Source organism: Bos grunniens, chromosome 17 (genome assembly GCF_055505025.1).
Source record: "Bos grunniens cultivar Pamir isolate PY7600 chromosome 17, Bosgru_T2T1.0, whole genome shotgun sequence".
Lineage (NCBI taxonomy): Eukaryota > Metazoa > Chordata > Mammalia > Artiodactyla > Bovidae > Bos > Bos grunniens.
In genome coordinates this window covers 58,289,630-58,309,692 of record NC_141181.1, presented here as the reverse complement: position 1 = coordinate 58,309,692, position 20,063 = coordinate 58,289,630, and the positions used below count along the sequence as shown (strand labels likewise).

Here is a 20,063-nt window from a genome sequence, read left to right as displayed (position 1 = left end):
CACTAAAGCGCGACTCCGTTTAATACGTTAAGAAAGACTTGGACATTTTAAAAGTAGAAACGAGCCTTTAAGCGGATATTCGAAAACATAAAGCTGATTGAGGGAGAGTATTAACACAGGTTTTTGAAGTAACACGACTTTGCGGTGTGAATGTCACTTCCAATGGAGATCTGTGAGGCTCTGGCAGACAGGCCACAAAGCCAGCCTCTCAAACTGTGAATAGATGGATCGTACATTCCAATGAGACGCTTGGCCAGACTGGTCTGCTGGTGACATGGACTAGATTGGGTGTGACTGACACCTCGCTGCAAGTGTTTCCCAAAGCACGCCTGCAAACCTTGGGCCTTGGGGTGGGCGGGGAGGGTTGCTGTGACTATGCAGGTGTGTCACGGCAGGAAAGCTCCAGGGCCTGAGCAGTTGGGAAGACACCACCACACTCCCCTCCTGGGAAGTCACAATCACAACAGCGCGTGAAAGGTTCCGAGTGTGCGGAACTGGGGAGTGCTCAGCCGCGACGAGCGTGACAGCATGCGTGTGACCACAGGCAAGACACGGTGCTCGGTGCGACGCTGCGGACATGCTGTGGGCGTGCAGCTGTGGGGTCAGCATCGACACCCCGAGAACCTGGGTTTCCCTCACAAGGCGTCCACAGCTCTTGCTTCAAGACATGACTCGATGTCATTAAAAAGCTGCAATCTTTGTGTTACAACCACTCTCAAGGTGAGCAGCCAGCTCAGAAGGTTAACGTTTGGCAGGGAAATCACAGTATAAAGGTACTCTGTTTGCTCACAGATGTTAGAAAAAGGCAGGAGTCAATTCTCGCCCGTTTCAATCAATGAGAACCAAGCAAGACTCTGCTATTGTCATGGCTGGGCTGTCTACCTGGAACGAAACCCAGCAGGCCATTTGTGTGGTTTCTCTGGATAAGTTCCATTTATTAATTATTGTACAAAAAAATCTTGGCATTCATTCGAAGAGAAAAGAAGTTACTATATCCAAAGAGAGTATTTCAACATTGTGAAAGTTCTACTTTTATAACAGGGCTTTTTTTTTTTTAAGTGGAGAAAACATTTGGAAAAATTTTAAAAAGAAACTTATGATTTATTAGAGTACAGGATCCAAAACACGTTTTTAGAAAAATATAAAGTGCCCAAAGACCAACTTACACAGGTGACACAGGCTTCCTGGAGCCAAATGAAGCATTCATGAAGAGACACACTTAGAAACAGTCTAGATACATATTTACATCGGGTCAGCAAAGGTAAAACCATCTTTCTTGGCTTCAATGTCACTCGAAGAAAAAAGGAAATCAAACCAGAAAACCAACAATTTTAACTCTCAGCATGCGCCACAGATTCTTAGTAATGCATCTCATTAATATTAATGCCATAGTATCTAATTTTCACCTTTAAATGAGAGTAGTGTAAAACGCCCCCAACCTTGGGCAGGCCGGGTGTTGTGAGTGGTCACAATTTCCAATGCGCATCCAGACCATCTGACTTTGGATTGGACCAATGAGGAACATGGGCCCTGGACCAGAGCTAATTGGGGCGGGAAGGAGCTGGCTAGCCAAATCCCCATCTCTTTCTAGTAACTGCTCAGGAACTGTCACTAGCTGGGAAGTGGTCTCAGGTGGCTTCTCCAAACCTCAGTCATCCCAGGGTTTCCGAAGGGTAAACGAGAGGCGGTCACCAAATGTAGTATGGAAATACTGCATGCAAAGGGACAGATGGGCGGTGAGGCGTGGCTGGATCACGGCCCCCAGAGCTTCATTCACTATAGCAACTGGAAATCTTTTCAGCTTAAGAGAGTAGAGTAACTAGGTTCTAACTTCAGAAGTTAGCTACTACAGGTTAACTACAAGGCTGGCCCACTGGAGAAGGGGCAGGTGGAGAACGGTGGGAGTCCAGAGCTGTGTTAGGACAAGGTACCTTCCTGCTTGGGTACCACAAACGTGGAAAAGATGGATATCCAGCAGCAACTGGATATGAAGGTGGACTCCCGGGCGCTTGAGCACAGGCTTCCTCCTGCTGCTGTCATGGCAACGGTGACTCTGCCGGCCACACTGTCTCCTTTCCCACTGAGCTCATGCTCTTACACCGGAGGTATTTCGCTTACTTCTACTCTGCCACATTAAAAAAAAAGGTCTTGAAATGATTCTAAGGGAGAACAGGGAGCATGAGGCCTCCCCTTCCCTTTTTAGTTTCTAAGCTTCATTATTTCTTCTCGTTTCTGGTTATCAAAGTAAAACCTCATTTTCAGGTCTTTGGAGACCATGGAGCACGGTTTCTAAAAAGCAGACATTTTAACAGCAGACTGTACTTTCCTACTACAAAGAGAACTCATTGCTGATTTAAGATCTACTTATGATACTGGAGTAGATTAAAAAAAAAACACTTATTTTTAAGGGAAGAATAGTAAATGAAAGTGGGAAAACCCATTCACAAAGACTATTATTATGCATTTTTTCAAAGAATTTTATGTAATAAAATTAAAAAACCTAATGATTCTTAAGAGATATGAGCATAAATCCGAGAGATGAATCTGGGAAAGCAAAACTGTGTCATGTGCTCGATTCATATAAAGAAAAAATAAAATGCCGGAAATCTGTTTCAAAGATTAGGATAAAAAAAATCGAATGATTCTGATTACTGTTAGTTTGTTAATGACTCCAGATCCACTATGTGGCCAAGATCACTTAGAGCTTCAGCCCTGGGTAAAAAGACAGACCATCCTGACCGAGGAGCGCACACGGTTCACAAAGAGATCAGAGAGAAACGATTGCAAACGGACAACCCCACCTATCCAGCAAGCGAAACGCTCTGAGACAACGTAGACAGACACGATGCGGGGTGGGGAAGAGGTGTGAGGAAAAGAACGGTTGTAAGTGTCAACAGTGAGACGTCCTGAAGACAGCATGTCATAAACGGTCACCACAGGACAAGCATACAAGCCATGCCACTGAGACAGTGCCTGTCAAATGAATCACTAGTGTAGGCGGAGAGCAACATTGTCTTTGCAGCTGGCGGAGAGAGCACACGTGATTTCCACTTGGTAGGAGGCAACCAGCACGACGGTTGAGTGGCCTGCCCGGTGGTGTGAGTCCAGAGGGATCCAAGGGGACGTCTGCACCCCAAACCCCGTCGTCTTGGAAGAGAGCAGCAGCAGCAAAGGTCCGATGTCCCCGAGACTTTACTCCACATTCTCTTTCTTTGCGCTGTAAATGTTCTGCACCGTCTCATACACAGACTCCAGGTCCTCTGGGTACCGGATCTCTAGCTCTGCGTTCGGGATGTAGTGAGTGCCTGTGAACTCCGAGAAGTAGCGTCCAACATCAGGATGGGAGATCTCCTGAGGCTCCACGTTATACTCCAAGTTCTCTGTTGGCAGAGAGGCACATGGACATTCTCATTAAAACTGGTTTTTCTGCAGCATCTTTTATTCAGAGAACCTCTGGAAAATCTCTGAGTGCATTTTTGAGGTGGGGGGCAGGGAAAGAAACAGATGTTTTTGGAAGTCGGGAGGGAAAAGGTAGAAGGTGGGTGGTGCCCTGGAGGATGGAGGGAGGGGCCAGCTCCACACAGAACACCAATGTTTTCCTTCTCTCTGAGCGGAGCTCCAGCAGCCCCTTGGGGTCTGCAGGCTGAAGGTGCAGAGGCTTGTCTCACCTGATCCAACACACACACAGCTGTGCGCGCGCGCGCACACACACACACACAGACACAGCAGGCCGAGGGTATCCTGGCCTGTTCTGTTCTCACCAGTGAAGTTTCTGAAGCCTTCACAGCACCGGGCCACAGGTCTCTCCCTGCGTCCTCTGTTGCACACTCCCCCTGCCCCCACCACCCCTGAGCACCGTGCAGTGCTGGCTCCTGCTTCCGAGGGTGAGGGCCCAGCTCCCAGGGCTGATGTGGCGTCCAGGGAGGAGTGGAAAAGTGGCTCGTGCCCCTAGACCCTAGAGGGTAGGGGTCATGCCATCTGTATCAGCTCTTAGGAAAACCATGCCCCGTCCCTTCTCTGCTCCATGTTTTGCCACTAGAGACAGAAACAGAAAATGACTCCTTTAAAATGGAAATAATAAAAAAAACAGAGGTGACAGCACGTGTGAGGTATTTTAAAGACCGACAGCCTTTCAGATGGCTTCTCCCTCCCAAAGCTATCTGAGAAACAGCTCCTCCGTGGACCCAAAGAGAGGACGGTGGGTTGTGGGCCCTTCCCCGCTGGCCATGGAGGCCTGGCCTAGACTGGTTGTGGGCCAGCCAGGAGGGCCCAGCCCAGTCCTCCATGACCTGGACCAGAAAGCAGCTGGCCAGGAAGGCCCGCCTGCTCTGACTGCGTCCCAGGGTGCTCTTGGTTCTGATCAACATGAGCCACAATCAATTCAGGGAGTCCCCGCACACGCCAGTCGACCGGCTAACTAACACCAATGGTGCAGGAGGTTATCTCTTACACCGCTCGCGCCCTCCACCCCGAGAACAGAGGATAAACACCACGGGATAAACACAAGTGCCTCCCAGAAGCACTGCCTGTAACTTGTAACTGATGCTTGTCTTTCAGCAGAGGGAGAAAGAGTTTGTAATTCAATCTGTAACATATTGCTTTAACCCAAGAAGGAACATTTAGAGAACTTCTGTGCTTATAGCTGTTTAAGGCTGATCCTTCAGATTACGTGGGACATACCAGTTTGAGAAATCACATACCAATTAAAGACGGATATCCACAGACTACCTCAGCATTGCTCAGGAGAGCAAAAGAAAAGAAAAAAAAAGGCAGCAACAGTCTACATGTCCACCTGCAGGTCACTGTAAATAAACAACAGCATGTTAAGTCAGTACATCCCAGGCAGCCAGGAAAACGAGCAACCTGTTTTCCAGACGAGACAGGGGAAGCGGGAGTAAAAACACGTCTTATGAAAGGATAGGAAGGCCAAACACCTGCGCTGCTACGTGACACGTGCATACAGATACATATTTTAAGTGACCTCTTTTAAACTGGGCATGTACGGTACGCCAGGCACCGCGAGACCTGCCCGGGCTCCAGCTCCTGTGACCCTCACAGGGCTCCACGAGAGGCTCCACTCACGACGCCCTCTAGCAGCTGGGCCGACAGCAGCAAGGGTGAGGACTCCGCCGGGGCTGGGGAAGCAGACCAAGAGCGGCGTCCCTGTGCACTGTCCTGCCAGCAGCGGTCTGCTCCGCAAACAGGCGCCTGGGGAGTCCAAGAGGTAACTGGGGGCTATGCTAACTGGTTTCTCCCTGCTATGACCACCAAAGTGTGGAGATGACTTCACTTCCTTCTTTACACTTATTTTCAACATTAAAACAAACTTGGACTTTCTAAAATGCTGCTGACTGAAAAAATCTGCTGTCCTGCCCACATGGCCCTCCTGCAGCGAGTGAGGGGTCACAGGCGTACCTGCCTTGGGGAGGCCTATGGGGATGCGAACACGGCCACGGGCCCTAACCTGGCCAGCTGCCTCCCTGTTGGCTTTTCTTGCCCCCGAGATGTTCAAGAGATGATGGCAGGGAATCTGGGATCACCAACAAGAGATCAAAGTCCCTTTTGTTCTCATCTGGGGGCCATTCTGCCTCAGACAGGATGCTCAGCAATGGCTGAAGACATTTCTGGCTGTCGCGATCGGGGCCTGTCATGATCTCGTGGGCAGGGGCCAGGGTGACAGAACATCCCCCAACACAGAGCTGTCTGGACCACAACACGTACAGCACCTGCTCTGAAGACAGTCAGACACACGCTTCAGCATCGCTTCTTCCCCCTCTTTTTCTAAGTATCACTAAGCAGCAGCCTGGTGTTGGCTGCCACTTGGCGTCTGAGTGTTGGCAGGAGGGCAGGAAGGCTGCTGTCAGGTCAGGACCACCCATCTGTTTAAGGACAGCACGACTGGGCAGCTGCACGGAGTTCTGAGCATGGGTCCAAAACAAGAGGCAGGGGCAGTGACGGCCCCGGGAGCTCCCAGCCCCGCTCCAAGCTGCCCACCAGGAGCACGGACTGAACGTGCTGTGTTTGCCTGCCTCGGCTCCCAGCAAAACAGGAAAGCTGTACTAACAAAAGACACTTTTTTAGGAGAAAACCAGACACTGAAGTTGGCAGCTAAGAGTTATCAGGGGAAGATAATTCCCAATCCACTATATGAGTTTAAAAAATTTTTTTGAAGTTTTAAAAAAATTTGAAGGAAGAAATCTAAGTGAAATGAAACTTAAGAAAGAGCAAAATATTAAACAGGGAATACTTAAAATGCCTGTAAAAATCGTGGGAAGAACTTCATTCCCCCAATATTTTCTGAGAAATGTTTCTGATTTTATTTAAAATTTTCAGCTACCTACATCAAAATATACGCATACCTCCCTGTAAAAGCCTAGAAATGGTACCCATGAGTCCTCTGGGGGCACCTGTCAGGCCCTCCCAAGAGGAAATCCCTAGGACTGTGGGTCTAGCTTCCCAATCCTTGTATAAACACATATACATGCAGTTAAACATACTTACATGCACTCAGGAGGTAACTCCACGTTGTCTTACGTGTGTTTATTCATACAAAGCATACAGTAAGCACTGACCTGCATGTGGTTTATTTGGCTGCAGCTTAGCATCCCCAAGCTTGGATATACCTCCACTGACCAGGCGAGTCCCATGCATGACTGTTTCTGTCATAACAAGGGGACCGCAGGCCCCCTGTGTAAGGGCATCTCTAGTGGAGGGACTGACTGGGGGAGCTGCCAGGTCAGAGGAAAACAGGCACTTGAGATTTTGACAACTTAAAAGACAGCACCAAACTGCCCTCTGAAGTGGCTGCAAGTTTACACTCCAGCCCTGACACGGGGAATCACCACAGTTAACAGCGTGTGCAGACTGCCGCTGGCTGTGTCCATGTGGGGGTGGGGTGGAGGGCTATAGAGGAACCTAGTTTGGAAGTGGAGGACAAATCATGGAAAACGAAACTGGCGCTGGGGAGGGCACACTTGGACCCAAGCACTCAACCAGGTGCTTGGCCATCACACCCAAAGCGTGCAAGAACCAGGTTTTCACAGCACAGCCCAATTCCTGACTTTGCAATGTGGCAGTTGGCTTAAATTCAGAGCATCTGTGATAGTCACCTTCTCCAGGATCTAAGAAGTACGCAGGGAAGCTGAGACAGTTCCTGCTATCAGAAAAATACCAAAGCACGCCCCCTAGTGGTAGGAAAATCACAACCACGCAAAATGCTGCAGAGCCTGCTAAAATACTGATGGAAAACATATCTTAATGCTGCTGGCTAAACTATTTGAGGATGGCACACACATACTTGGCTCATAACTCACTCTTCTGTGGAGAGTGAAGAGAAGGGCATTCATTAATGGGCTCTTCCCAGATTACTAGGATCAATGCAGCCAAAGGTTGAAAATTTAGAAGATGAAAGTTTAAAAATAATTTAATGCAAACGTATTAGCCCATAAATGTTCAAAAATATATTTAAATAAGTCCTTTTAAAACGTTGTCTCTCAAGATCACTCCCTGGCTAAATGTGGGCTAACCTGAGCATAAAATTGTTCCAAATCATTATAACACATTGACTAAACAAAAAATCCAGCAATCCTTGGGAGGAGGCGGGAAGGAGAGAGAGAGAGACAACAAGGGAAAGGAGAGGAGAGAGAGGTGGTGGTGGAGAGGAAAGTGAGAGGGGGCAAAGCTCTGCTTCACGGAACTAGAGGGTACACTCGCAGCAGAAAATCACCATTTTGCAACTTTCATATCATGATTTAGGCAGGAAGAGCCAACAGGAGCTAAAACAAACGTAAGGACAAAGGTCATCACTGGGGAACAGGTTATACCCAGGATTGGGTCACAGTTTGACCTCATGGATTTCTTGTTAACTGCAGATGGAACACTATCCCTTACAGGGTGTTACTGTCTTGGCCAAGTGACCAAACCCCGCCTCCCTGATAGTGGACATGGAACCCCACGGCCTCTGGACGAGACGCAACGTGAACCACACAGCACCCGAGAGCAAGCTTGCCAGCCAAAAACCCCGACTCCATCTAATACAACCTGAGACTAACTTCTGGTTTACAGACGATAATACAAAGAAACAGTGAGACAAATCCAGACTGTTAAGACAATTCATAAGCCAACTGGTCCGGACTTTTCAAAAAAGTCAAAGTCTTGTGAAAAGCGGGGAAAAGATGAGGATTGAGGAACTGTTCTTTACCAAGAGAGAACAGAGACATAAAAACCAAACACAACCATTAAGGAGGCCATAGGAGTGAAGGCCAGGCCTGGGAAGAACCCTGAGGAGAGGGCCCCCCAGGGCAAGGCGGGCTGGCCTCCGGGGGCTACAACAGAGCTCTTCTTCAGCGCTGAACCCCAGAGCCCAGCACCCCCGGGCACACACGTGCTGGGGAAATGCGGACCTCGGGCCGACAAACCACTAGCAGCCATCACAGAGTGATACCCATGCTCAGTCCTAAGAATTTCCTAAGTCCCAGCATTTAAAACTTAAAAAGGGCTATTTGCTACCTTTACCCATGATCCTTCAATCTCAGTTTTAGAGTGTGAAACTGATAAGCATATACTACATTTATAAAACAATGTCATTCCAGTATTCTTGCAGTGAACCTTTACAGCGCATGCTGGCCTCAGATACAATTAGGATGCGTTCCTGAATCGTAGGGACACTGGACAAATTCAGAACACCTTGAAACCAAATACCCAGCTTTACCTACTCTAAAAAGCCCGTTTTAAAGTTAATATGGCTGTTTCTAGACACCCAAATATCAGATACTACAAGTCTTCATATCAACCCCATGTAATGGGCAACGACTGGATAAGGTGCGGGCGCAGACACTGGCCCCCAGAGCTGACAGTCTCCTCTGTTCTCGTGACGCGCTCCGAGACGTGCAGTGTGAAATGCGCAGAGTGATCGGTGGGGGTGCAAACCGTCCACGAATCATTCAGCAATTCCCAAATAACTTGATTGCTAAAATTTGTAGGATTTTTTTTTTTCTGACACAGCTTCTTACATTAAATAAAATCAGTCAGTATCTCCGTCTGACATGGAGTACACGCCAACCCCTCTCATAACTCCCCTTGTGCTGATGGAGATTAGGTGACCTCTGGTCTCAATAAAGGGAAGTTCTCTTTTATAAGATCCTCTCTCATATTCTGATGAATTAATAGTAATTAACATGAGCCCTTTTCTAGTCTTGTTGGCACTTCTGAGATTTTTATACATCCAACATTTCTATTACTGGATTTACCAGAACATAATACTGACTTAGGTCAAGCCTTATGTTTTTGGTGAGACGCAAAAAGGTTCAGCATGAAGGTTAGGATGAAAGCTCTTTGCCAAGCTGTCTGTGTTCGTACTCTGTAAAATTTACACATCTCCACGTGCTTCACTTTCCTAGTGTATCAAATGCACATGACGATGACAATGAGAGCAATTTAGAGTTCTCAGAGAAGTTAATACACATCAGAAGGCTGCTGTCACAGAGCAACACTGCAAAGCATTCATGTTTTTATGAATAAAATGAACAATATGGATGCCTTGACAGGTAGGCATTCAATAAATTCATCCCATTAAACGGAGAGGACTAAGACAACAAGGGCCCTGGGTGAGCACCTGTCAGGGCTGGCAGTGGCCCCTAACACCTAGGGAGCACCTACCTGCTGACTCCCAGCTGCTCTCAGAGCTAGAGCTGTGACCTGCAGTTCCCACGATGGCCACTGGGGGTGTAGCTCTCCCAAGCACAACTTAACTGGCTGCCAGTTTCAGGGTGCCAGGGTGGCTCCCCCAACAGAGCCCATTCCGTGCCCTCTAGTTCAGGTAGGCAGTATGAGCAGGGCAAAAACTGACCCTCCTTGCCTGGAGTGAGCCAAAGGCAGTGGCTAACAAACAGGACTTTCAGGAACTAGGACTGGTAGAGGCAACGACCAATCAGAACAGAAATGGGCAACAGCTTGGAACAAGGGTGTGGTGGTGACTAGGGGGGAAGACCCCAACCTGTTGATATGGCCGCAAAAATACATACCCACCTACGTTTAGCTGACTATCGGCCCTGATAAGGTTGATGGCCGTGTGACAACTGCCGACTCTCAAACCGACCACCTCTGCCCGCAGCATCCGAGTGCTCAGACATGTGCCTGAGGTACAGACAGAGCCCGCCACTCACCCTGGGCGGCGTATCGACAGGACCCGTCCTCCACCAGGACATTGTAAAAGGGCTGATGGTGGCCGTGAGGCAGGCTGTGGACGTTCATGTTTCGGATCCACTCGTGTCCCATCATACAGGTGGGGTCCCAGCCGTAGATGACACAGTTATAGCCGTACCTGATCAACACAAGAGCAGCCACACGTCAGCTTCCTGTCGCGGGAGAGCAGAACAGAGGCGATGGCTTGGCTTCTCCAAGGCTCGGGTTCTTACAGATCCACCTGCCTTCACTCTACGCTGAGTCAATTTCACTCCTGACCTCTTTATGAGCCCCTCTTATTGACAAGCTCACTCCATCTTGTTGCTGCTGCTGTTAGTCCGACTCTTTGTGACCCCACAGACTGCAGCAAGCCAGGTTTCCCTGTCCTTCACTGTCTTCCAGAGTTTGCTCAGAGTAGTACAATTGGGGAAACACTGGTCTCACTAGATTTTTGATGAGGTTAACAAACTGTTGATTTTTTTCTGAGTTATGACAATGGAATGGTAAACACTGTCTTTTGAAAAGAAAGAGCTCTTACCTTTTTAGTGCTACTAAAATAGCTACAGATGAAATGACCTCTGGTATTTGCTCCAGGGGGAGGGGGAGAGTCAGGGGGTGGATGGAAAATGTAGACTGACCTCATAATGATAGCCTTTGAAGCTGGACACGGGAACATCACTTGGTTCATTACACTCCTCTTTCTACTCTCACATACACTTGAAAATCTCACAACAAAGTTGGGAAAAAAAAAAAAGAATCCAGTAAAAGAATGGAAAATCCTAGCCAAAAACTGAGGAGACATTTGCAATTTATCTGCCCATAGAGACTAATACACAGAATAAAGAAACTGCAAATCAGTAAGACTAACAACTCAATTGAAAAACACGCAAAATGCCCGAAGAGGCACTTAATCAAAGGAAACTTAAAAGGCCAGTTAACACAGGAAAAGAACCTCGATCTGCGTGGCAACCAGGAAAATGAAAATTAAAACCACAATGAAATGCCATTTGCCACTTACTACAGAAGCACACTGTTCAAGGGCTGGCACTGCCACAAGGTGGCGAGGCTCAAGCCTCAGCGCCTGGCCTGCTGGCGGGATGTGAATCAGCACAGGTGCTCTGGGGGGCAGGTTAACTGTGCCTCATCCACCAGCCATAGGACCCACTGGGTAAGTCCCTACCGAACTCAGATCCAAGGAGAGTGAGACGGCGGGACAGAGAGGCTGACAAGAAGGGGAAGCATCCGGCCGGCAGGGCTTCCACTCCCCAGAGATGGGACGCTACAATTGTTAGAAGAGCTCCCAGTTAGGAAAGCCAGGTGCTTCTTAACAAACAAAAAGGTTAGATACACGGTTTGGTCTTTGGTCCTTGCTGCGATGGGCCTTGGTCTCTGCTGCACCGGGTCAGGTCCCCGCCGCTCATGGTGCTGTGTCCTCGGCAGCCACGCGGGGTGGGAGCAGGCGCCAAGAGCACTCACCTCTTGTGCTTCATAATGAGCCCAATGGAGTAGCAGACGTCCCTGTGCTTCTCGTGGGAGCGAAGCTTGACCTCCACCCCCACCTCCTCCTTTTTCCGCTCAATGTGCTCCAGTGTGTGCTGCACCAGGTAACCCACCGCCCCGTGCTGCCCCGGGTCTAGGGTCTGGATGTGCTGGAGGATGTCAAGCACCTTCAAGACAAGACAGAAAGACTAGGAGATAATATTTTCATTTAGGCCTTTTCGGTTTCCTGGCGATAGATTTAAACCTGCATAACCTGATGAAAGACAGCAAGGTGGGCTGGGCTAATAGCCTGCGTCTCTGTGACCCATGGGGGTCTCTCCCCACTGGTGCCAAGTACACCCAGAGTCGCTTCATGTGCTGGGGGCTGACCCTGGCATCTGAGTCCAACCAGTCTGAGTGAGAGGAACTCTATTTAGATACACAAGGCACTGGAGCCCACACGGGACAGGGAGGCCAGGGCTGCCATCCGTGAGTGCACTGGGGCTGGGTGAAGCCTAACAGGTCCGCACGTTCCTGGGAAGTGGGGACTCGACGTCTTATACACAGAAAGGAAACCTGTTCAACCTGCTGCTCATGAACTGGAAAATGAAATGCGAAGTTGCTTCAATCAAGATGGAAAGGCTGAGTGCAGAGTGGCCTCGGGACTGCAGGAGAGGGGAGGGGTCAGAGAGGGCAAGGGGAGATGGACGTGCGTCAGCACAGCGCGTTTACGATGCTCTACGTAAGAAGAAAGACGTGTAGGTCCAGGGCTCGGAGAGCCTACTGTCGTGCTAAGTACGTTAACCCTCAGTGGACTTTAGTGTTCAGAACAGGGAGAAAGCCCTCTCCTCGGAAGTTACGTGACGAGCTGGTGGAGCAGAATTGCCTGAACCTGAGGTTCTATTCTCTTTACGGCACCCAGTGCCGCTATGGAAAAATACAAGTTCAAGGAAAGCTGACTCACGTGAGCAATTACCAAGCGCCTACTGTCTCAGCTGTCAGATGAGGGTCTCTGACGTGTTTGTTTTAGAAAAGGATCTCTTCCTATTTATTGACGCGGGATTCTGGCCCCAAATCTGCCAAACTCAACTGCTTTTGTCTTTGAATTAATCTACTTATCAAATAATGATTAAAAACTCCCCTATTTCCTGACACACCGTGAGCCTGTATAAGTGCTGTGAAAACTGCAGTTTTCTGCAACGTAAGGTATTATTTTAAAACCCAATCTTGTCTTCCAGAATGAGATTTGCAGGATCTCAGCATTTCCTGAATATTCTTCTCCTGCTGGTTCACTGTGCCAAGCCTGTCACAGGTCTTTTGAACCAGGCTTAGAGAAGTTAAGCAAGGTGCCTGAGGTCACAGGGTTATGGAGACATGCAGTGAAAACGTGGACCTGGGGCTGCAGCAGTCGCCTTCACACCAAACCAGAAAGAAGAGGATTGTAATTAACTGTTAGGAAAATTCTCAAACACGGATCAGGTGGACAGAATGGCACGACCCCCAGTAGCAGAGCCAGCTCGGAGCCCAGCCATCCACCTGCCGCCCCCGCAGTGGCCTCGTCACTCAGGGGCACTAGCAACAGTTGCGCCTTGTAGCTAAAAGCATCGGGTTTCACAGTAGGCTCCTTGTGTTCCCCTCTGCAGTTCCAACTAATTACTTCTGACAAGTTTTCTGTAGACACAGGCTTCCTCTCCTTCCTGGCAGCCCCTTCCTACCACATAAGTGAAAGAAATGTTAACTTGGAATCTTCAAAGCACAAAGGAAGTCTTGAACTCAGTGTCAGAGGAGGAGATAAGGTTCAGGGATGATTACGTCCTTCCCTTGGTGGGAGGGGGGATGATGGGGTGACGGGGGAGGCCAGAAATGGAGAAGGTGCCGTAAGACGTGCCCAGGGCGTCCCGAAGGCCTTTGCTGACGGTGGGCCACCACGACATCTCCAGCTAAATGTCCAGGCTAACGAATTCCGTCATTTCTTATTCATTCAAATAAAACTTCTGTGAGTACCTACTGGGTGGGAGGAATTGTGTTGAGAGCCAGGGGAATAGCTACAGTAAGGAACAAAACAAGGACGTCCCTGGTGGTCCAGGGGCTTAAGACTCTGTGCTGCCAATGCAGGGGGCTTCTGTTGACCCCTGGTCAGAGACCTAGATCCCACACGTCCCAGTTAAGAGTTCACATGCTGCAACTAAAGATCCCTCCTGCCACAACAAAGACTGGAGGTCTCGTGTGCTCTAAGTAAGACCCGGGACAAATAAATTAAAAAAAAAAAAAAGAACAAAACAGATGGTCCCGGTCCTTAAAGAGCACCGTCTAGTGGGGAAGCTTGGGGAAACAGGCAGCTTCAGACACCCTGCACGAGCATGTGGAAGGGCGAGCACAAGGCACAGCGTGGAGAGCTGGGAGGGCGTTCAGAGGCGAGAGCTAAGCTGACATTTCGTCTCAGCAGGCGTGAGCCACAGAGCTGAGGGACAGGAAGGAAGCTCCAGGCAGAGCTTCAGCGTGTGCAGAGGAGGAACCAAGAGCACGGGGGTGGGAGGACAACGCAGCCCGGGCAGTGCAGAGTGGACGTGAGGAAGCACAGCCTGGTGGAGCCGGGCCACCAAGAACCCGGCAGGCCTCGGCAGAGAGTGGGAGCCTGACCTTGCAGCCAAGGAGGGAGCCACTCTGAGGGTTCCGAGAAAGGAAGGGACATGAGTGACATATGGTTATGGTTACTCTGACTCCAGTGCTTAAAATGCGTTCAAGGGGTCTAAGAGAAGGAAGGAGACCGCGCAGGCAGCCTATGTGGTCACAGAGGGGACACAGCTGCCGGCAGATGTGTGGTGGACGCCTGCTGGTGTGGAGCCCAGGGTCCAGGCAGGGATTCAGGAGCCATCGGCCTACAGAGGGGAGCGGAGGACTGGACAGCAGGTATGATCGCCGAGGGGAACAGCAGAAGGAGGTCTAGAAACTGCTCCCCCCACCCCGCATTGTGGAGCCTTTAACGGAGAGCAGGAGGACAGGAACTAGAGTCAAAAGAACAGAGCGTTCTGAGTGGTGGGGAAGTGGCCTCCATGATCAAGAGAGATAAGGAAAGACAAGTATCCACTGCATTTGGCAACAAGGAGCAAAGTTTTAACAAGAGGGGTCACGGACTTCCAGTTCACGTGGAGGAGGGGTGGGAACAGAGCCCTGGGTTCTGAGCAGCCGGAGGCGGCGAGGGGGAGGTCGGCCCTAGGACCCTGGCCAGGCGGGGAGCAGATAAGGTGGAGCCACGGGGCAAAGCAGAGGGCTGCCATGGGAGGCTTTGTCTTTTCTTTTTTCAAAGATGAAGAGAGACCTGAGTGTGTTTAATGCTGACAACAGAAGTAGAGACAGGGACCTGCAGATCCAGGAAAAGAAACAAAAGACTTAGCAGTCCCTGGACAGGCAGCAGGCTGGACCCAGAGCCTGGGGGTGTGCGCCTTGGGAAACCGAGGGGCTTCTTTTCCACTGAAATGTGGAGAATGGAGGCAGGAATAACTGGATCACAAGGATGCCGATTTGGCAGCAGGAAGTGGAAAGTGCCCATCTGTTGGCTTCTTTAGAGACCATCTCGCCTGACCCGGTCCACAGGGGTGAAGTGTGTGGGTGGGCTTGGAATCTGAATGCCTGGTGCCATCAGCTCCTGTAGGAACCCCTGACAGGTCACTAAACTTCTCTCAATGCCTGTTTCATTATTTACAAAAGGGCAAAAAAGCTTGTATCCACCCCGAGGGGGGGCAGGTGTTGGAGGCATGCAGCCTGAGCTCTCTAGCTGTCGTCCCCCCCCAGCCCTGGAGGAACCTACTCCTTGCTCTGAAATCCTTTCCCGGGCCTTCCAGGGGCACCTCAAACCCTCCTCTGGAGCAGACCCTCTTCTAATTGCTCTGCACCCCTGGGGGTCTTCCTTACTGGGGGCCTAGCCCTCCTTTCTTGCTGCAGCTGGAGTACAGTTCACGGAGCTGGGAAGGTGAGCTGTGGGAAGGGAAATGGCCACTTTCCCCTCCTGATCTCAGATGCGGAGGGGAGGGGGCAGTGGGTGGGGGGGTCCCGGCAGCCCACGTCACGGAGAAAAATGTTCTGTGTGCGACAGTTTTTGGAACTTGCTCCAGTGACGTCTGCTTGGCAGGAAGGCAATCTTGGCCGTCTGAGGAGGAGGCCGAGGAAACTCCCTGGAAGTGGTAGAGGAGCCCTAAACGGAGCCCAGCATTAAAAGGAAGGACGCCAGCGCTTCAGCAGGCGCTCCTCACAGAGGGGACATCGACCCCTCTCCTCCTAAGGCTGAGCTGTGTTTTCAGTACAGAATCTACTTGGGAGGAACCGCACTTTGAAAGCATCTCTGAGTCTCACAAACTATCATGAAATTCCTTAACCAACATACAGTAAAAAGTGACAGGAATTAGTTATGTATATACTGGTATCAAAAATAAAGTAAAAAGATAAAAATCAACTGTTCATTTCTGGACAACAAGGTGCTGAGAGGCAGGTGGTGACTTGGGGGGAGTCTCATTTTCCTCTACTGGGTCCCATGGGGGTCCTGGGAAGACGGTGCTGTCTGGGCTGGAGGCAACACCTTAAGATAGGAGCCCAGGACTTCCTATTGCCGCGTCCTTTCCCAGAACTCCGGCAGATGTGTGATACTGTGAATAGATGAGACGCCATAGATCTAAGCTGCGCTGAGTCACTGAGACTATCTCCTTTCTTAGAGAAGGCTTCCCCACTCTCCAGTGACAGGGCTGACGATTTCTTGATGTTGGTCCTGAGAGAGCTCAGAGGTCAATTCTCTCACCAGGCTGTCCAAACAAAGTGGACTATGAACATATTCTCAGGACATGCAAGGGCAGGACAGGAGTGAGCAGCTGCCCCAGCACATGCAGTGCGGCTGGAAGCCACATGTGCTGCACCCACAGCTTGCCAGGAGCAGGGCTGACCTCAAACATGGTCAGGAAGCGCTGACAGGGCTTTCTGCTGGCCAAAGGGGGCGTCACCAGCCTGCAAGATCCACATGGAATGGTATCAAAACCCAACAGCTTCCAAAGGTGTGCACCATCCTTCTTGCACCCAGCAGCTAGACCTGAGCAAATCTGAGATCTCCTTTTCCTACATCTCCAGGTCGGTTTAGTCTCTAACAGCACAGCTGGAGGATGAACATTTCAAACTTATGCTTCCCCTTGAGAAGGGGGACTTAGGGGAAAAGACATCTTTGGGCCACCAGTGGGTGAGCGGTAGGGCAGAGGCCTTGTAGTTCTGGGAGTTTAAGGTGCTGATCACAAAGAGAATGGGCAACTCCTGGCAGGATAGCCAATTTTCAGGAGAATAAAAGGAGACAAAAAATTCAGTCGATGGGTCAAAACTGTGACACTTTGAATAAATCTGTGTTTATCCCCCAGGTTAATCCAAGGATAAACTGGTCAGTGCCGCCTTTCAATTAAGATTTCCCTCTCTATGGCAAGGGGAGAGCATCAAGATAAAATAATTACCTTCTCTGGCCAGATGCCCAGGTGGAAGTAAAGCCTGGCTTGGAGGAGGAGCAGCTGCACCTGGTCGGGGTACATCGCCAAGTACAGGTCCAGAGAGTCCCTCAGGAGCTGGTAGGACTGGTCGATGCCCTCCCTATGAGGAAGAAAACTTCATTTTAGCCTACTGGCTTCCGAGTTAGGGCCTGCTTTTTCAAAGACCAGGTTTCAAAACGAATGAGACACAAATCCCAAACGTTCCCTGATTCTGATACTTCCTCTCTGTTTAGCAAAGTTACAGTGCTCTTAATAAAAAGAAGAGACAGAAATTTTGTACCCCACTAATTTAAAATCATAGAAGTGCTTTCCTTGGAAGTCACCTCAACAGCACCATACATAAATTAGAAGTGGATTCTGAATAGGTGGTGCAAGGAGGTCTTTCAGGACAGTGAAACCATTCTGGATGATGCTACAGTGGTGGGCAGGTGTCACCACACATTTGTCAAAATCCACAGACTGGACACCACCTAGAGCAAAGCCTGATGTAAAGGATGGTAGGCTCATCAATGGTAACAAATGCCTCTGGAGGGGATGCTGACGTGAGGGAGGCTGTGCGTGTCTGGAGGCAGGGGGGAAATATTCTGGACTTTTTGCTCACGTTTTGCTATGAACCTAAAACTGCTTTTTTTTTTTTGATGCAGACCATTTTTAAAGTCTTTACTGAATTTGTTACAGTAATATTGCTTCTTCTTCTTTTTTTTTTTTATGTTTTAGTGTTTTTGGCTGTGTGGCATATGGGATCTTCACTCCCTGACCAGGGACCTGCATTGGGAGGTGTAGTCTTAACCACTGGACCACTTTAGAAAAATGGACTTTATTGGAAGTCCCCCTAAAACTGATTTTTTTTTTTAAGAAGACTAAAGTCTATTTTTTAAAAAATTCTACCATTAGGCAGAAAACTATGACTCCAATGTATACATTTCTTTTTTCCCTGAAAGACAATTTTCTTTGGACTCAGAAGCCTGACTGTTTCATATTTTTGCTTGTTTCCTTAACTGCTGCTGCTAAGTCGACTGCTTCAGTTGTGTCTGAATCTGTGCGACCCCATAGATGGCAGCCCACCAGGCTCCGCCGTCCCTGGGATTCTCCAGGCAAGAACACTGGAGTGGGTTGCCATTTCCTTCTCCAATGCATGAAAGTGAAAAGCGAAAGTGAAGTCGCTCAGTCACATCCAACTCTTCGCGACGCAATGGACTGCAGCCTATCAGGCTCCTCTATCCATGGGGTTTTCCAGGCAAGAGTACTGGAGTGGGTTGCTATCACCTTCTCCGGTTCCCTTAACTAAGTGATTGGTATTGTTGTTCAGTCACTAAGTCGTGTCCGACTCTTTGCAACCCCACAGACTGCAGAACGTCAGGTTTTCCTATCCTTCATCTCCCAAAGTTTGCTCAAAACTCATGTCCACTGAGTTGGTGATGCCATCTAATCATCTCATCCTCTGCTGCCCCTTCTCCTGCCCTCAATCTTTCCCATCATCAGTCTTTTCCAATGAGTCAGCTCTTTGCACCAGGTGGCCAAAGTACTGGAGCTTCTGCATCAGCATCAGTTCTTCCAATCGCCAGTCTAAAATGTTTTTGTTACTGGAGAATGCTTTCAGCTTTTATAAAAGAGCCCTTGTCCAAGTCCATTGCAAAGACCTCGAGGAAAGGTCACTGAGCACATCCAAAGACTGGACAGTATTATGTCATGGGAACCGGTTCCTCCCCTGTGGCCCAAGGATGCTGCGCAGCATCCAGTGCTCCTCCGTACGGCAGGCAGGCTCGTGAAACAAAACTCTCTGTAAGGCGATCTGCGCCTCCAAAGACGCACACGCTACAAAAGAACTGGAAAACCGAGAAAACCTTACCGCTTCCCCAGACTTAACAGGTTTCCCACCATTCGCTGCAACACCTTCTTCACGTTCACCACCCCGTACAGTGCTGCAGTCACGTGCTGGCCGATCAGGTATTCACACTCTTTCACTGTCAGCTGCTTGCCTTTCCCAAAAGCATCTATGTAGATGTAGTCGAAGATGTCCAGGGTCGTCCTGCCCAAAGAGCAGCAATGTAGTGAGTTGTCACTCAGGCTGGAGCTGAACCAGTCAAAACCCCCTAATAAACAGCTCAGAGACAGAATGTTAACACAGTTGCATTTCTGCTGAAAATATCAAGGCCTTGTCCAAAGTCTGAAAGCTGACCTTTATACGTACTCTGATGGAGTAAGATGGCGATATACTGGTATTTAAGAAACAGCACTGATTTGTGCCATTTAATATAGGTTTTGAGAGACAGTAACCCTGAAACTCACTGCCAGGTAGATCTATTCAAAATCCAGTTGAGAGAGGTATTTCTGGAATGCCTGAGGCAGTCAATAAATTCCACAGAGTCGCAGTTACTATGTGTGGAGCCTGGGCCCCTCGAGGCTGTGATGAAAGTTAGAGGAGTCTGGAGCCACAAGGGTTCTGGCCTCAGCTCTGCAGACACCCTCAGGCAGCTCAGGTGAGAACCTGCTCCGGATCACGGAGAGCTGTGTCCCTGGCCTCCACCCCCGCTCCTCCCTTGGAACTGCTTTGCACGAACCCAGCTCTCACACGAGGTGGCGGGGTGGGGTGGGGGTGGGGGGTGGCCGGCAACACCAGAGCTAGGCAGGGAGGTGGTCCTAGGAGGCAAATTCTTACTGCAGTATCTCTAACTACATGGCATTTTCCCGAGGAGGATTCCTGAAGGGCTGGGGTGGGACTCTCAGGGAAAGCTGTGTTTTCTCCTTTGAGCAACTATTTCACTTTGATCTTATGCCGACTGCAAATCATGCAAGAGACTTTCTCTTGGGCTCCTAGAAAGCTGTCAGATTTCTTCCTTGAGTCATATCAATAGCCCAGCTTTAGCAAGACATATATAAATGTTCCAA

The 20,063-nt window shown here is 49.4% G+C and overlaps 1 protein-coding gene and 1 long non-coding RNA gene across 9 annotated transcripts in view; one reads left to right on the top strand and one right to left on the bottom strand.

Moving 5' to 3' along the window:
* Positions 1-905: 905 nt before the first annotated feature.
* FBXO21 (F-box protein 21) overlaps positions 906-20,063 on the bottom strand; it is a 45,594-nt gene continuing 26,436 nt past the window's right edge. For 4 of the 8 annotated variants that reach the window (XM_086348013.1, XM_086348014.1, XM_086348015.1 and 1 more), the window contains 5 exons: positions 19,024-19,203; positions 17,142-17,274; positions 11,659-11,870; positions 10,164-10,321; positions 906-3,380 (listed from right to left, as the gene is read on the bottom strand). In XM_086348013.1, the coding sequence (XP_086204139.1) occupies positions 3,193-3,380; positions 10,164-10,321; positions 11,659-11,870; positions 17,142-17,274; positions 19,024-19,203 (871 nt within the window). In that variant the 3' untranslated portion in view covers positions 906-3,192. Of the gene's footprint in view, positions 3,381-10,163; positions 10,322-10,820; positions 10,908-11,658; positions 11,871-16,001; positions 16,654-17,141; positions 17,275-19,023; positions 19,204-20,063 lie in introns of those variants that run through there. The other 4 variants (XM_086348019.1, XM_086348012.1, XM_086348018.1 and 1 more) reach the window with 4 other exon arrangements.
* Positions 11,841-19,291, top strand: LOC147355491 (uncharacterized). Its single transcript, XR_015144565.1, has 2 exons — positions 11,841-14,571; positions 17,892-19,291. It is a non-coding gene; the product is annotated as an uncharacterized LOC147355491 (long non-coding RNA).